General features: G+C 37.6%; 1 protein-coding gene across 4 annotated transcripts; it reads left to right on the forward strand.

Annotated features, from left to right (window-relative positions):
• The first annotated feature begins 2,854 nt into the window (after window positions 1-2,854).
• LOC129778086 (ankyrin-2-like) lies at window positions 2,855-16,074 on the forward strand. 4 transcript variants are annotated; one of them, XM_055784756.1, is made up of 7 exons: window positions 2,855-3,464; window positions 12,235-13,175; window positions 13,834-14,110; window positions 14,168-14,589; window positions 14,721-14,959; window positions 15,018-15,170; window positions 15,232-16,074. In XM_055784756.1, the coding sequence occupies exons 3-7, from the start codon at window positions 13,848-13,850 to the stop codon at window positions 15,547-15,549; spliced, it is 1,395 nt and encodes a 464-aa protein (XP_055640731.1). In that variant the 5' UTR covers window positions 2,855-3,464; window positions 12,235-13,175; window positions 13,834-13,847; the 3' UTR covers window positions 15,550-16,074. The 4 variants fall into 4 exon arrangements, with proteins under 4 accessions (XP_055640731.1, XP_055640732.1, XP_055640730.1 ...); XM_055784757.1 differs by having other exon boundaries at window positions 12,235-13,160; XM_055784755.1 differs by lacking the exon at window positions 12,235-13,175 and having other exon boundaries at window positions 2,856-3,464.

A 16,074-nucleotide genomic window follows, 5' to 3' on the forward strand; every position in this document is an offset into this window, starting at 1 on the left:
TCTAAGGAGGGGCTGCCATAGAAATGAAACACAAATTTCAACATTGCTCGAGAATTATTCAACAAACGAAACCAGATTTGGCATGTGAAGGTTTTAGAGTGCAATAAATGTTTTTACGGTGGATAGATACTCCTCCCCCTCTCTTAGGGGGGGCTGCCATACAAATATAACACAAATTTCTGCATTACTTGAGAATTATTCAAGCAAACGAAACCAGATTTTGCATGTTAAGGTTTTAGGGTGCAATAAATGTTTCTATGGTGGTTAGACACTCTACACCCCCCCCCCCCTCTCTAAGGGAGGACACTCCTGCCTCCTCTCTAAGGAGAGAAGTGGAGAGGGGTCTGTCTTTAATCTATCATATTTTCTGTATTAAACATTTATTCCATGTAACTGAGAAACATGTTATTTGCAAGTGGTTGAAAAATCTTGAACGAGAATTGTGTCTGAAAATCATCTGATATTATAATGTTGAGTTTTGGTAGAAGTACTAGGATTTTTTTAGTAAAAGGTAAATTCAACGGGGTCGATTAGAAGATCAATCAATGAACGGTTCTGCGATTGGACTCTTGAACTTGCGCTTAGTAAGAAAACGTGGAGGTTTGAAGGTATTGATAACAAATAAAACAAATTTTGGGCGGGACGAAGTTTACCGGGTCAGCTAGTTTGTTATAAAAACCTCTATTCAAACCATGTTCACACAAATTAGGAGAAATTATTAAGCTAATCTAGTCATTTCAAGTCAATTAGAAAACGTGTATTTAAATCCAAGAAATAATGTTTTTTGACCTTTTTTGATATAAGAAGATGATAAAAAATAAATGAATAAATAAATGAAAAGAAAGAATGTACTCCTGGATCTGGTTAGTAGCGGACAAAACAAAGTCCCTTGGTTGAGTCTCAGAACAGAATATTAGAATGTCAACGCTAGAAAAGCCCTATGTAGTGTCGGTCATTCACGTCGTAATCGTTAAACAAAGCACAAATCATGAGTGATGAGATTGGCTGTCTCGCGAACGTGTAACCTTGAACTTCTTTGCATGCAATTGACACAGCAAACAACGTCGCGGCTTCGCTTTTATCTCAGCAATGGATGTTCTCCTAACAAAATACATCTAGTATATTAGTACAACAGAGAGACTTCCATCTGATGTCAATTATTGTAGTCTGGTTACACACACCAATATGTCATGGCATTTCAACATTCCAGGACACTCACAACTCTATGATAGCCAGGTGAAAAAGAACCCGGTTTCTCAATCATCGGGAGCACACGCAACGGCGCAATGGAAAGGAAATACAAAGTGCGAAGCATTCTATAAAGACGAAAAGAAAGTCAAGCGCAAAACCCCAGATAATGGCGTAAACACGCTGAAAATCTGCACTTCTCATGTACAAAGTTCGCCTCGTGATGCAGATAAATTTTTACAAGTGGACAAATTATCTGAGATAAGCAATGGAATCTTATACAAAAATTCAAAAGAAGATCACATTTCTGCTATATTTTGAACGTATTTCATTACTATCAAAAAAGAGAGAAACCAACGGAAAGTAGACAATGCCCATGCAAATCCGATCCAAATTTTTAGGTACCTATACGAATGAGGAGAGCTTGTCTAGACTATAAAGTTACCTAAAAAATATATAGGGGGAATATTGAACAAAATACCTGTCCATCTCTCTTATAATATGTGAACAGTTGTACAAACTGTTGATTTGTCTGAAATATCAGGTCAAATAAACTAAATTTCACTAGAAATTCCGAAAAATTCTAAACGCACAAAACTACGACCACATGGCTACCGAGAGAGCGATTTTTGTTTTTATTTATATCTTGACATGCGACAGCTCCACTGTCCGGATTTTTAGCGTTACGTAATTTGTGTACGACGCCTAACCATTGATTAATAGCATTTATCTTCTCCAGCCTTAACCCTTCTTTGCATGATTTTTTCTACATTGGTGAAATAAATCAAGGTCCAGACACGACCAACTTAAAGTGTACTTGTTCTTTTATATAATTTTTGGACATTCAATGTTATGATGTAAATTTCCATCATTATGTAAAGAAGGGTTAAGTCTGTTGGAGTATAGTGTATGGATATGCTTCAGTGTTCAATGATTACAAAATTCGAAACTAATCGCTTTGTGAAACGACTTAGACTTGTGCGGTTGGTCGTTTGTGCGGAATCTATATGAATAAAATTTTGAAATTGTCTTTTTAATAAATCACTTAAAATAACACTAGTTTGATGTTGCTATAAAAATATTCATCACGGTGCATAGTTTTTTTACAATCGTCGATTTTGTTTACAGCTTCAATCATTCGTGTTGCTCACTCTTACCTGACACTGCTAGGTAAATGAATAAAGTGTGCTGTTTATCATGATCATGTTCTGAAAACACTTTTGTTTTCATCTTGTCCCATTGCTGCCCCAGCCGAAAGCAGACGCATGGTTTCTGTGCGACGTGCTTCTCTTTTGTTGTCCAACTTAGACGCCACGTGACAGTTATCGCGATTGACTAAATTCGAAGCGTCCTTTTTTGCGATTCGTGTTTTCTGCGCGCATTCTGATGATGTTTACCAGACAATTTCGTGAGAATAAAAGGGAAACTTATATGACGATATCTTCTTGGGCATGTTTCTTTCCCCAAATCATTGCCAGAACTTAGTACAACCAAAACATCCTGGTAGTGGTGAACAGACGAATATATATTTGTAAAAGTCCAATTAACTAGTCCACATCGACTAGTTGCAGATGGCTTTGTATTCGCGAACTCGCCGCTCTGTGTACAAGTAGGTAATCCAAAAACAGAACTGTTTTTCCGTTCCGTAGAAATTTGCGACGCAACGCGAATCTCGTGGCGTGTGCACAGTTGCGCGATACTGTTGCGGAAAAAGGAAGCCTCCTCGTGAAGGTGGAGGATTGGCGCGAGGAGCCAAGTGGCGTTGGAAACGGTGGAAAAGTAGCGTCACTTTGGATATGTGCCTTTTTGTTTTTATTTGTGTTGGCGAGAATATTGCGTGTTTTTTATTATTATTTATTCCTTTCCTGTATTTGCATGGCGCACGATGTTAGTGTGGGGAAGGGATTTTCCGTTTTTAAAGAGTATGCCAACAAAGCACCGAGCTGGCTGCTGACCCAGAAGAAAAGCTGCTGAACTCAGTTAGCGTCGATCCTCCGAAGAGGAAGGCAGTATACAACAAGTGGACAAGTGAATAAACATTGAAATCAGTGAAAAGTTTTGGACATAGTTTCACTGTGTAGCTGCCAGTGAAGAATTTTGTGGAAGATATAATCATATATGTGTCCCGATAGCTGGAGAATAATTGACAAAGTGATTAGCATTAACATTCTATGAAACGCATTTCAAGATTTCAATTCGAGGTGAAAAGTGATTAATTAGTTAAGTGTTGAAAGACGAACTTCATTTGAGTCCAAGTGCAGCTTCAGAGTTTTCGAGTAAGTCGCAATGAGACAAATGTGTTTTCATTTTTCTTCGAATTCGAACATGGTAATAAAATGAATGTAAACGTCACTAAATAATCCAAAGAAATTAGCTATTAAGCTTTTGGGTGAAATCAAAGCGAGAACAAAGAGAATTTATTTTCAACAACAAATCAGGATTACCACTTGGCTTAGAACATTATTACGACCTATCCCTATGTGAAGAGTTCATCATTTTTTATGTAGCTAATGCGCAGATAATAATTGAATTGTTTGCGATTCACATTCGTTTTGCGTGATACGCTGTTCTCTGTATATGACTGCTATTCAACTCAGATAAACCGAAAATTATCCTCAATAAAGAAGTTTATTAAACTTAACTTTAGACAGTAGAATATTGTGGCAATTATTTCCTTGTCTCATGTTTCGCTTCCTTTAAACATCTCATCATATTCTAGCAGGTCGAACGTTTATTGTACTGTAAACACTAGAACTAGAATAATGTTTTTCCAGACAGATAGCGAGGTTTAAGCAAAAACGTATAGCTATAGATATAGATGACTATCAATATATTTATAATTTTCCATGCCTACACTTCGATATTACTCGAAGTTTTATCACAAACTTAATTTGTTACAAATATAGATGCATTTGGTTGCTACAGATCACATAGACTAGATGATGATTATCAAAAATTGTCGTTCGTCCAACCGCAGAAACTTGGATGAATGCTGTTCAATTTAGGTTCTAGATTTTAAAAAAACACAAGCACATTTAAAAAGTCCAAGAAAAGGCAATATTCTGAAGAAAGCCTAAATTATGAATGGATCAATATGATGACAGTAAACTCGAGCAATGAGAAATGGAACATCTACTTGAAAATTCGTATTTCTTCATTCAAAAATAGTGATTTCTAAAACCGGACAAACATAATATCTTTACGTACAACCCATGATCAGAGGTGGACAAACCATGATCATAATTTCGCTTTAAAGAAAATCGTTGAAAAACATAAAAATTTAGATAATACAAGAGACTTGGGGCTTTTCAATCAGCACAAACTCGTCTCGATCATATGTGATCATTAACAAAAATCGATTTGCATTTACTAGTTGCGTGAAAACACCCTAAATCGGATAAACCAATCATTTACCCTAATACCGATACTGGTTTATTCAGATTTGGATTTATTCATGTCCTCAACGTACAAGCATCCGGTATAATTCTCTCTGACAGACATTAAATCAGTTTCATGGTCCAGTTGTCACTTAAATATTCATACACCCATACCTCGCTATACGGCCGCTCTTGATACGGCATTTCGCTATAACGGCCTCCTGCAATTCAGGTACGTTTTCGATTTACGGCCTAAAATGTTTCGTTATAACGGCAAAAAAAATTTGACGATTGGTTTAACATCACTTTTGTACATAAGTGAAAAAATATGTGCGAGCCAATTACTTAAGTTGTTGCTGAAATTAGGTATGTATACATACGCATATTCCATGTAACATGAAGTTGTTTCATTTTTGTTTATAGATTATTGTTGCTTTTTATGTATGTGTGTTGTATGTATTTTATGTTTTTCATTTATGTTATGTATGTATTTTTGATTTAAATGAAATAAATTTAATTTTTGATTCAAATGGAATAAAAAGATAAAATGCATTTTGAATGATAAACCATGTTACAAATTTAAATTTAACAAATTGCGAACCGATCTGATTGAATTTGTATGAATTTGTATTAGAATAATTTTCGCTTTTCGTCGAACGTATCAAGGCCGTAAAGCGAGATATGGGCGTAAAATGTTTTTTTGTCCATATGCTTCGAACGTTTACTGTCTCTGTTTTGATGAAGCTGATAGAACTTTGGTTGTCTTCGAAGGCTTTCGTGGCTGTTATAGGTCCCTCGTATGAGTTCTTTGTGCACATCCAGCCTTCTTGAATGATCGCTAGATTGACGATGACTTATCCAATTTATCGGTACAATGACAAATAAGAAAACAAATTCTGTTGTCGACATCCTACTCTCTTGATCACCGGCCCAATAGTCATCTAAGTATCCACCAAGTCTCTGCAGGGCCATATTTTGGTTTTAATTGAATCGATTCTTTTTGGGAATTAGGCTTCGGTGTTTTATCGTCTTTCAATCTAACTTTTCTTCTTAGAAACAGCCCACTAGCAACAATATCAGGACTCCCGTTAACTACAATGTATAGGAGTGCATCGACCTGTTGTCGGTGAATATCATAAACATAACCAGCTGTATTATTTGTTACCGTTTTTTGCGACAAATATGTAATTATTACGAAAGTATGAAGGCCGCCTGTTTTTAGTTAAAATTAAACATAAATTCTGGAAATTATTTTCTTTACATATACTGCAAATATAAGATTCGTACATCTGTCCCGTATTCTCGATTTTTGCTATCGATTGTATACAATTGTAAACGAGCACCTTCTTGTGAACGTTCTTCATGAGATTCATCACAGACTTCTTGGCCACAAGCTTTGACAGTTTTTACTAGTTCTTTTCAGTTTGTTAAATGGTCTGTTGTGTGCCTGCTTCAATGCCCAAAATTCTTCAATTGATCGAATTTGTGGACAATTAGGTGGATATTTCCTTTGGAACGGATGTTACATCTACGTTCCATTTTCGCTAACTTTCTTAGTGACAGTCGGGGTTCTGTACACTACTTTTGGCTATACTAGGTACACCATTGCCTGTCGAGCTAGAGGGATCATAAGAGCATCAGACTCTAATATTGGAATACCCTCATCAGATTTCCCAACCTGCTCGGAACTATTTTCAAGTCAAGTTCTCTGAATATTTCACGTCTTACTAATAGAGAATTGAACCTGGGTTAGTTCCAAATAGACTCTGTAATGAAAAAACGTTTTCGGGTTCGCGAGTGAGGCGGTTTATTGGTGTGCATTATATAGTCTGATTTGTTTATATTGCGATGACAAATGTAAAGTATCGACGTCTGGTGGCGATATTCGTGATTGGGAGGTAAATTATTCTCTATCAGATCAGAAGGGCAGAGTGAAGTGTAAAATTATTAAAACTTGTATGAAAATTTTTACTTCGTGTTGTTTGATTACCTAACACATGTAGTCCTGACACTTACTCAAGCATTTGTCTATACATTTCCTGTTTGTTCCACTTACCATTATAACATCGCGTATACACATTCGAATTTTAAACGTAAATTTAAATTTTCATTCATAATTTATATTTCAAAAGCATTTTTATTCCACCTGATAATCCATTATCAATTTCCTATCAATGAAAGCACACGAAGCTTAAGGCTTTCTACGCGAATATATTCTTCAAAATCATAATCCGGATTATATTCCGATTCCCATAATACGAAGCAAAATTAGCAGGTTTTCCATTTTCATTGTTTTTTTTTCCAAAACAATACTCGAAACTTGACGGTTCAGTATAGTTGTATTGGTGAACCCGAGTGCGATCCCGTGAAACATATCAGTGCGAACCCAACAGTTGAACCTATCAACCCGAAAACTGTTGAAGACTGTAACCTATCATGCGAAATTAGGTTGAAATTGTGTGAATAAAAACGTTTTGACAGCAGTTAGGTTGGACCTCGGGCGAACCCAGATTGAAACTGAACAAAAACGAATTTGCTTTAACAGTTCTTGATGGTAATCTATTTTTTCAACATACTCTGCTGTCATGACAGCCTCGCCCCGTTACCTCCACTCTGTTACTTTCGCTCTGATTCTTCATTCAGTTGTGAAAAATAAGGTCACTTTGTATTGAGTTTCCGAGCTTCTGATTTGCAAAATATTTGCTGATCTCACTGACCTATATATTCACAACCCCATCTAATCAAACAATCTGTGGCTGCTTACCGATAATTTTTTTCAGATTTTCGTCCAACGAACGCAATGTTTTATTCTCCTGCTTTTATTTTTTGGACGTAGGACTTCTTCTTGGATTTCTATAATGGGGGTAACAAATTTTCAAATGCATATTACGCAAAATCGCTATTGTTATAGGGTAGAACCCCGATTATCCGCGAGCGGATGATTCGCGTATACAGGCCTTCCCGGAATTACCCAATCATGGCTCTCACATTATCTGACCACTGGTGCACACGACCTTATAGATAGATATTTTAATAATTTCTGTATTGATGAAACATAGTTTTCATGCCGAAATGTCTTTTTTTCGAGTTTGCACTCCATTTTTAGTTCACTATTGCGTTATCCGCGATTTTCGTTAGTCGCGGTGACCTTGTCCGACTATTACGCGGATAATCGAGGTTCTACTGTATATGTTAAAATAACTCGTAATACAGCGTAATATACTATTAGATAGGTATTTACTCAGCTGTTTTTTGGTTAAAATACTAACAGTAGAGATAGAAAAGCTAGTGAGAATTTTAGGAATAGAGTAGGTATTTTTTTTAGATTTTACTCACTGCTTGCGCTGTGGTGGAAGAGCATGTCTGACATGTTTGACATGTGGTTCGACTATTAGAGTAACACAGGGTGATTTGGTCATACGGGGTGATTTGGACCACCCCTATATCTCGAAAAGTACGTCTCAATTTGGATTTTTTATAATGTCATAACATTCTATTGTTGAACCGTATGTACAAAACGTAAAAAAAAACCTTTGGTAATATTTCAGAGGGAAATGGTAGCATGAACACAGCAAGCACTTTGATAGTCAGAAAATGTGAATTTTTCGATCGAGGTTTTAGGGTTTTTTTTTTCGCTGATTAAACAAACTTTTCGTGTATTGTGTATGTTAGTCTACAGAGGAGAAACTATTTGATGCAGTGAAACTGTAAGTTGACAATGAACTGTTAAGATAACAATGAATGAAATTAATTATATTTTAATTATTGCATGTTGTGTGGGGTGACATGGACACGTTTCTGTGGGGTGAATTGGTCCTACAGGTTCGAGGCTTTTCTTTGGTCTGACTGATTCCAGATGTCGCGGAATTACAAAAAAGGATGTACACTCAACGTTGGAAGTAGAAGGAGATTGAAAGAGCAACACAGGCCATCAAGGACGATTTTTTTTACCAAGCATCGAAAGTGTTTGAAAATGCTCGAACAACAGTGAAAAGATTCATACAGAATTCGAAATGATCTCAATGCAATTTTTCTTGTCTGGAATCTGGCTAAGACACCTGGTATCAATATCAGTTATCGTGATAATCATTACCGGATCGTTTGTGAAAATTCAAAAATTCCGTTACGGTTTTTTTCTCTAAATGAACTCTTATTATACATCTACATTTACACATGTATTTAAACATCAAACTTTGATGAATTATTCAACAATAACTATATGTATTACAGTAAGTATTATACATTGAAAGTAGTGAAAATATGTCTCCTACTAAACGGTTCACAGTTTTCAGAAATATTCGTAATATTTGTCAAGATATTACTAATAGTAACATTCCCGTTTTGACCCAATCTTTTCACTATGACCCATTCTCATCCCCATCGACGGTAGTTCAAAATATACTGTTGTTGTTTACAGAAATATGTGCTAAAAGTTTGAAAAACGGCCCCCAGGAGCACTGTAATAAGTAAACACGTTTTTTTTTACAAAATGGAAATCTTTACACAACAGGGATGCGCGTAAGGCGCGATACAATTGAACATCAACTTAATATTACATACTGACTGGATAATTACAGGAGTTAAACATGTGAAATTCAATTATTAAAAACAATTGGAAGGTTTGGACTTAATTCTTTTTTTTTTAGAAAACAGCACATTGTGCATCTTGCAAAAAGTTCCAGTTCCAAATATAGATTTATCATAAGTGAAACAGAAGTTCTTCAAAATATTACGATTATGAAAAAAGTATTTGTCTTCCTATTCCTAGGTCCATTTCACAATGCACGCCTCCAGTGCTCGGGAGGATGCAATTTAAATTTAGCGCCACCTCATTGTCCAATTTCCCATTCCAAAAGGTAATTATTCCACCCGACAGTGCTTAGGGGAGATCTGGTTTGTGTCAGCTCAGCGCAACAGAAACAATAAAATCGCACTTTCCCCGAGCCACTCCACGCGGAAAGTTTGCTCGCTTGCGCGGTAAATGCGCAGGAGATATTGCGTTTTCCGCATTGCTATTTCGGCCATTATTTCAGAGTTTGCTTCCGTCAATATTTTGACAGCTCGCGGGTCCAAGAACACGTTATGGTTTTGTTGAGCTGTACGACGACACACTGCAAAAGTCACCGACCAGATTGGCTGTGTTTTTCCGCTTCGTCACGAGAGTTAATCACTGGGGATACTTCGCGAGATCCGAAGATATTTACATACACGCGCCACGGTATTTACCATTTGATAGCGAAGAATGCCGCGAAGAGTGATATACCGTTTATACATATTGCTTCAGACAACGAGTAGCAAATTTGTCTACCTGACTGGTGGTAACCTTATTAATGTGCGATGGAATAAGATGTGATTATTTTTAGAGCATCTATTTATTTTTAATTTCTTTTGCACATTTGGGCTGAAAAGTAACCCAGAAATCGCAAATAAAGAAGATGTTTCAAAAGCATGTGATCTGCTAGCGTTATACATAGAGAAGACGACAAGCTGTCTACCTACACGGGACAATTTCTTTTTTTTTTCACAGAACATTTATGTACAAAACCACAATTTTGGTTTATCTTCGGCATGTGTAACGCATTGTGTCGAAAATGAACTGCTGTCCGGTCATCGACGGCTGTTCTGTTTGACAACAAAGAAGCCGCTTCATCCCAATAATAACTTCTTGTACGTATTGGTTGGTGTACAAATTATTCTCCCACAAACGCGGCGAGTTTAAACATGGAACACACTAAACAAGAGAAAATGATTTCCCACTTATGTTTAGAAGTGTACCATGTTGTCGTCCGATGATCTTGATGAATTCAACTGAAGATTAAATGATTGCAATTTTCTGTACAATATTTTCTTAAATAAATAAAATATTGACATGAAATTATTTACAAATACAAATAGAATCATTGTTGTAAAGCACTTTTATAAATAGTTCGGACGATGCTCAATTTTATAGTTCACATTCACAACAGCTGATCCGAACGGTATCATCGGAAGAAGAGAAAAAAAAACTTTCATTTCACTTTTCTTTTTGTTGCGCGCTCAGTTGTTCGCTTACGCTCTTTTAAATGGGGCGTAAATCTCTTTCATCAGCGTCCTAAATCGAGTAGTAAAGTGAAAAACGGGTGCGCATTTGGATTAGGCGAAATAAAAAAGTGGAACAAATTCAAAGTACAAGAATTTAAACGGAACGCAATACAGAGGAAGCCTTTTTTTCGAAAACAAAACTTCGCACCGAAGCACGTGCTGTCCTGACAAACTCTGAGTTGGACCAAATCTTATAGTTTTTCCAATCAACGGAAGTACTTATTCCCGAAAGCTTTTCGGAAAGAAAACGGCGAAATGAACGGAAGAACGGAAGGTCAGTCAATCTGTGTTTTCCTGGACTAAAACACGTGTTAGAATTAAAACCGCGGATCATTTGCGCACAAATGAAAATAAATGTATTAGATAACATTGTAGCTTGAGTTTGGGTTTTTCATTTTCGGTCAGCGCACTTATTGGTGTAAAAATACATCCGTGGGGGATGAGGCTGGCTAGAGTTTGATTCTAACAAATTGAAATTTATGTTCTACTAGTCCACTGCAAGCAAATTTGTCTTGTGAAACGAAGTTAAATGTGTACATTTATGTGTACAATTATATGTCCAGAATTCTGTTTCATTTTCCACTACTCCTCATGACAGGAGTGAATACCACTCAATCAAACAAACAATAACATTTCAGTATTTTCTTATACCAACTCGCGGAAGGTGGAATAACTTCATGTCTTTTGGTAACTGGAGTCGCACGGTATTTCATGAACAACAGCGATTGCATGTCACCATGCGGCCCCATGGAATGATTAGTTAAACGTGCCTCTAGTCGGTTCCTGGGAACTTACACTAAAATTTCGTTTCGTTCGCATCGGTCTTTTCTAGTAACCAGGGGTCCACGGACTTTTCTAATTGGCCCATCTGATGCTACCCCATTTTAAACTATTTTGTATTTATAGCAGTTAGTGATGAAACGTATATTAGTTTGGCCGGATGGCCGAATATCAGACCGCCGGTTCTTTGCGAATACGAAACTGAGAGAAACTGCATGTGTGCATGAAGCAAATAAATAATCGCAATTGCATTTAAATTGCATTTAAGTTTTCCGTTCTAAATCAATATCCTTAAATAGTTATTAAATAGTTTTTTTTTTAAATAATCTTGAATAGATAGTGATGAGATTTTTGTGGATATATTGAAATAATTTTAATATTGGGAGAGCAGAAGTAAGGACAACGAATTTTAATATGTAAAGAACATCAATCAATTATTTGCATTCAAGATTTAGAAACTAAGAGCTGTTTTCAGGAATGATAATCTGAGAAAGATAGATTTCACTACAAATAAAGAAAATAACAAAAATATAACTTTCGGCCTCTCCTGTATATCTGAAGTAATTTCGAAAATTGCTATATTAGGACGAGACTGCACACAGAAAACCGAACTGACCATCATAATTAACCAATGTTATGAGTTAGTATAAATTTTACATTGAACAAAAATTTATGCATTTCAGTAATCAAACCTTATTTTTCATTATTTTGAATGATGAATGATGTTAATGAGCTATTTTGTTATGGCTTATCTTCAGTTAATCAGAAATTATTGATTTTCTCTAATATCCGGTATCTGGCCGGATAGCAAATACTGGCCGAAAAGACCGGATGCCGGATAGTTTCCGGATATTCGTTTCATCACTAGTAACAATAACGAAAACGGAAACATTACCAAATTCTTTTGACGTAGGACTACGTCTTTCAGTAATGCCAAACTAGCCTTGTTCAAGGCTAGAGATGAATGTACTGAGAAATTTCAAAGCCTCTATAATTCAAACCATGAACATCATCATTTAAGTCGCAGTCTCGTTCCAGCTAGCAGACAGCAGTCTTTCTCAACGCAGATGTCAGACACAGCTTTTTTGCTCGATACAAACGAAGAATGGAAGATAGATATCGCACACAGTGATGCAATTTGGTTCGGTGGAGACACCGAGTCGATTTTCATGCCATCTGATGGAGAGAGAGGGCTTCTGTATTGTTGTACCACATCATATTTGCATTTGTACTGGGGTGTAAGTTGAAAAGATCGAAAACGAGAACGTTGCGTTTGGGATCCAAGTATTTGAGCGTTAATACCCCTTTACCGACTGAACGAAGTCGTATGACAATCACTTCAGAATGATAAATAGTATATGAGTAATGTTTGTTACTTCTTGGCCAAACAACTTTTTACATAGTTAAAAAACTGCCACTTATTGAACTTGAGCTTGGGTAGACTGTACATTTCGTAGTTGCTCTCCGTGATTGACCTGTACCAGTGAAATTGCACAAAGAACACACTGAATGATGCTTGGGAGTAGCAATCCATTCTCATTGTGCAAGTTTCGGTGATTCGAACTTTAAATAGTCAATAATGATGCCGGCCATGTCCTTACAGTCACCAGGGGAAGGGAAGGAATGTTGGTATGCTAATCAACGCCCGAAGGTCAGAAGGGTCGCCTCTATAGCGTGGCTCCCTAGCGATTATCATGGAAGGTATAGTTGTTAGTGGGAAGAGGTGAGAATCAGGTGAGATTCACTGAGGTAAGTGATGTGATTATGTAAACGCGAACTATTGACCACTCAACAAAACCTAATTCTAAAAATCTCATATCCCAATACGCAGCATAGATTTTTAGGTATCCTTAGAAGGAAAACCTGTAAAATAGATTAGATCGGTTGTATATTTTATTAATTATCGGATATATTTTTCGAAATCCAACCGCGACGGCTTAGAGTTATTTTTGAGAATGAAACCGAAAACCACATCCGCACTCGTTGACTGCTCTCGCCTCTCCTCTCTTAAAAAACTGCCACTTATTGAAATCACCAAAATCTATAAATATGCTCAAAAGATTATCGAAGTCAAAAATTGACAACGGTTGATGCATATCGTCGGATGGCCGTGCAATCACTACAAATATTGTGCTCGTCCTATTCAACCTCAGTTTCTCCCGATTCGGTTCGGATTTCCTGTTGCCGTCCTGAGTGTTTTTTAAACCTTTCTTTTCGAACATTAAATGGGCAAAACATTCGAAATAGTGAACGCAAAATTATAACTCGAATGAAATAACGGTTTCGAACGAAATGGAAATCCGCCAGAATACAGAATAGGGCTGATTGTCTAGAATAACTGAGATAGACAAATACCAGTAAGGAAAAAAAATGCAAACTCACTCCAGTTTTATTTCGCTACCAACAGGTCGCATTATCACCATGCCGGCTGAGTGTGCGGCTAACCCGCTGCAGAGGTCCCTCGCCGATGCTATCATTCGGATGGTTCCGATGGATGAGCTTCGCATATTGCTCGCGTGCGGGGCCAAAGTGAACGAGCAGGTAACTCAGGGATTGCGTCCACTACACTACGCCGTGTGGCAGAACAACGAAGCCGCCGTGAACCTTCTGCTGGTTCGCAGTGCCGATATCGATGCAATTGACGAAGTTGGTTACAGCGCGTTGCATTTAGCCGCTGAACACGGGTATGATTTCGGGGTAGGTTGCAACCTGAACCCACTAATAACGATTTATTTTCACAGATATTATGAATTGGCGAAAATATTGCTGGACGGTGGCTGCAAGGTTGATTACCGTCAGCCAACAGATGATCCTTACCCGAGAACTACACTCTGTGACGAGCCGCTAAGACTGGCTCTCCGTAATCGGCATTATGATGTTGCCCGCCTCCTACTCGAACGTGGAGCCGATCCAAACAAGAGATATTTCTTTGGCTCCGAAATCAATTTGGCCACAGATGTTGATAGTTTGGAGCTGTTGCTTACGTTTGGAGCAAATACAGAAGCTCGAGATCGTTCTGGAATAACTCCTCTAATGAGAGCCGTCAGGACAAACGGAAACATGGATTCCGTATTGCTGTTGCTCCAATATGGTGCTGATGTGAATGCTATGACAGACGCCAGGAATGATTACAGAACCGTATTGCATTATGCTGTGCTATCAGGTACTGTTCGAATTCTCATGAAAAATCTACAAAATCATGCCTTCGAATTTTAGTCAGTTCCCTCTGAATTTACTTATAATGCTCTGACTCTTATTCGCTAAAGTTCCCCATATTTTCCAATGTTTCGACAGGAAATGCCTCTTTGGTCACATTGCTCATCAAACAAGGTGCTCGTGTTGATACACCAGCACCGCTTCCAGAGCCAGACAGACCGAGCCCGTTGGACTTGGCTGTGCTTCGTGGAGATCCAACTTTGGTACGAATTCTTCTGGAGAATGGCGCAAATGCTAATCGCTCCAATCCCATCATCGGCTCACCATTACACGTTGCATGTGCGGACAACATACCACACAGAGTGGAAATTATGAAGGTTGGTTATTTCAATATCTGTAATAATTAGAAAACATCATAACCTAATCTCAACTCAGATGCTCTTGTCGTATGGTGCGGACCCGAACATTCGAGTTATTGGTGATATAGGCACAAATGCTATTCTGAGACCTCCACTTGCTGAATTGATAGCAAGTAATGAAGTTGTGACTCCCGAAGAACTCCGGCTGTTGCTGAAACATGGCGCTAGAGTAAGTTGTATGCGTGTTTCCACCGTTTCCAGACTCATCAATCCTTCCTTTCGATATACAGGTGATCCTGAAGACCCAGTACCGTGACTCGGACGGTCTGCTAAATTGTCTCAACAATATGGATTCCAGTTCACCTGCATTCAGAATAATTTTGGAAGCCGCCGAAGAATTCGACCCCTGCATGATCCGAAGAAATCAACAGCTCAGTGATGAACAGCGAATGATGCTGCTGGAATACGCCACAAACCCGGTTACACTCAAGTCAAGAATCCGCGCGCACTACAGGAGGCTGTTTGGTCGAAAACTCCCCGAGTTTGTGCCGGACATGTTTATCCCAAGAGAACTGAAGAGTTATCTGCTGTATGAGCACAGTTTTTGAGATACTCTCAACTTCTTGATGGTATATTTATGGTACAAATTTCTTGGACAACTTGGATAACACTAACGTGATTCTCCTGTGAGAAGCTACTGCACGCAAACGATAAGACTTGCATAAGTAAACGATTGTATTCCTGCAAAACAGAAAACGATACTAAACTAGGTGGTAGATTTGTAGGAGATAACATTTTGTTACAATGAAACGCGCATCACTGCCGCTTTTCAGAGGCTGAAGCATAGTGTGGCAATTTTCCTGGCGAAAAAGGCCCACGCAGACCGTGGAAAGATGTGGTGATAAATAATTTATTTGTAGATGTTTAGTCAAACATAGTCTTTTGAAAACGATTCTTATGAAAACGTCATGTTGAATAAGTTTTCCCAAGAAATAACAAGTTGAAAGAAGTGGTAAAAAATGGACAACTTAACGTTCAGTAAGTTATATTTATAAATATTGTAGTATTGACTATAAACATGATACACTGGTATTGCAAAAGGAAATACATAATCAAATTGAAATTCTACTAAA

Source organism: Toxorhynchites rutilus, chromosome 3 (assembly GCF_029784135.1).
Source record: "Toxorhynchites rutilus septentrionalis strain SRP chromosome 3, ASM2978413v1, whole genome shotgun sequence".
NCBI classification, from domain to species: domain Eukaryota; kingdom Metazoa; phylum Arthropoda; class Insecta; order Diptera; family Culicidae; genus Toxorhynchites; species Toxorhynchites rutilus.

Bases quoted from the DNA above. Each gene is read 5' to 3' on its own strand.
- LOC129778086 (XM_055784753.1), top strand. The intron at 14,111-14,167 runs GTATGATTTCGG...TTATTTTCACAG, and splicing joins CATTTAGCCGCTGAACACGG to ATATTATGAATTGGCGAAAA. The intron at 15,171-15,231 runs GTAAGTTGTATG...TTCGATATACAG, and splicing joins TGCTGAAACATGGCGCTAGA to GTGATCCTGAAGACCCAGTA.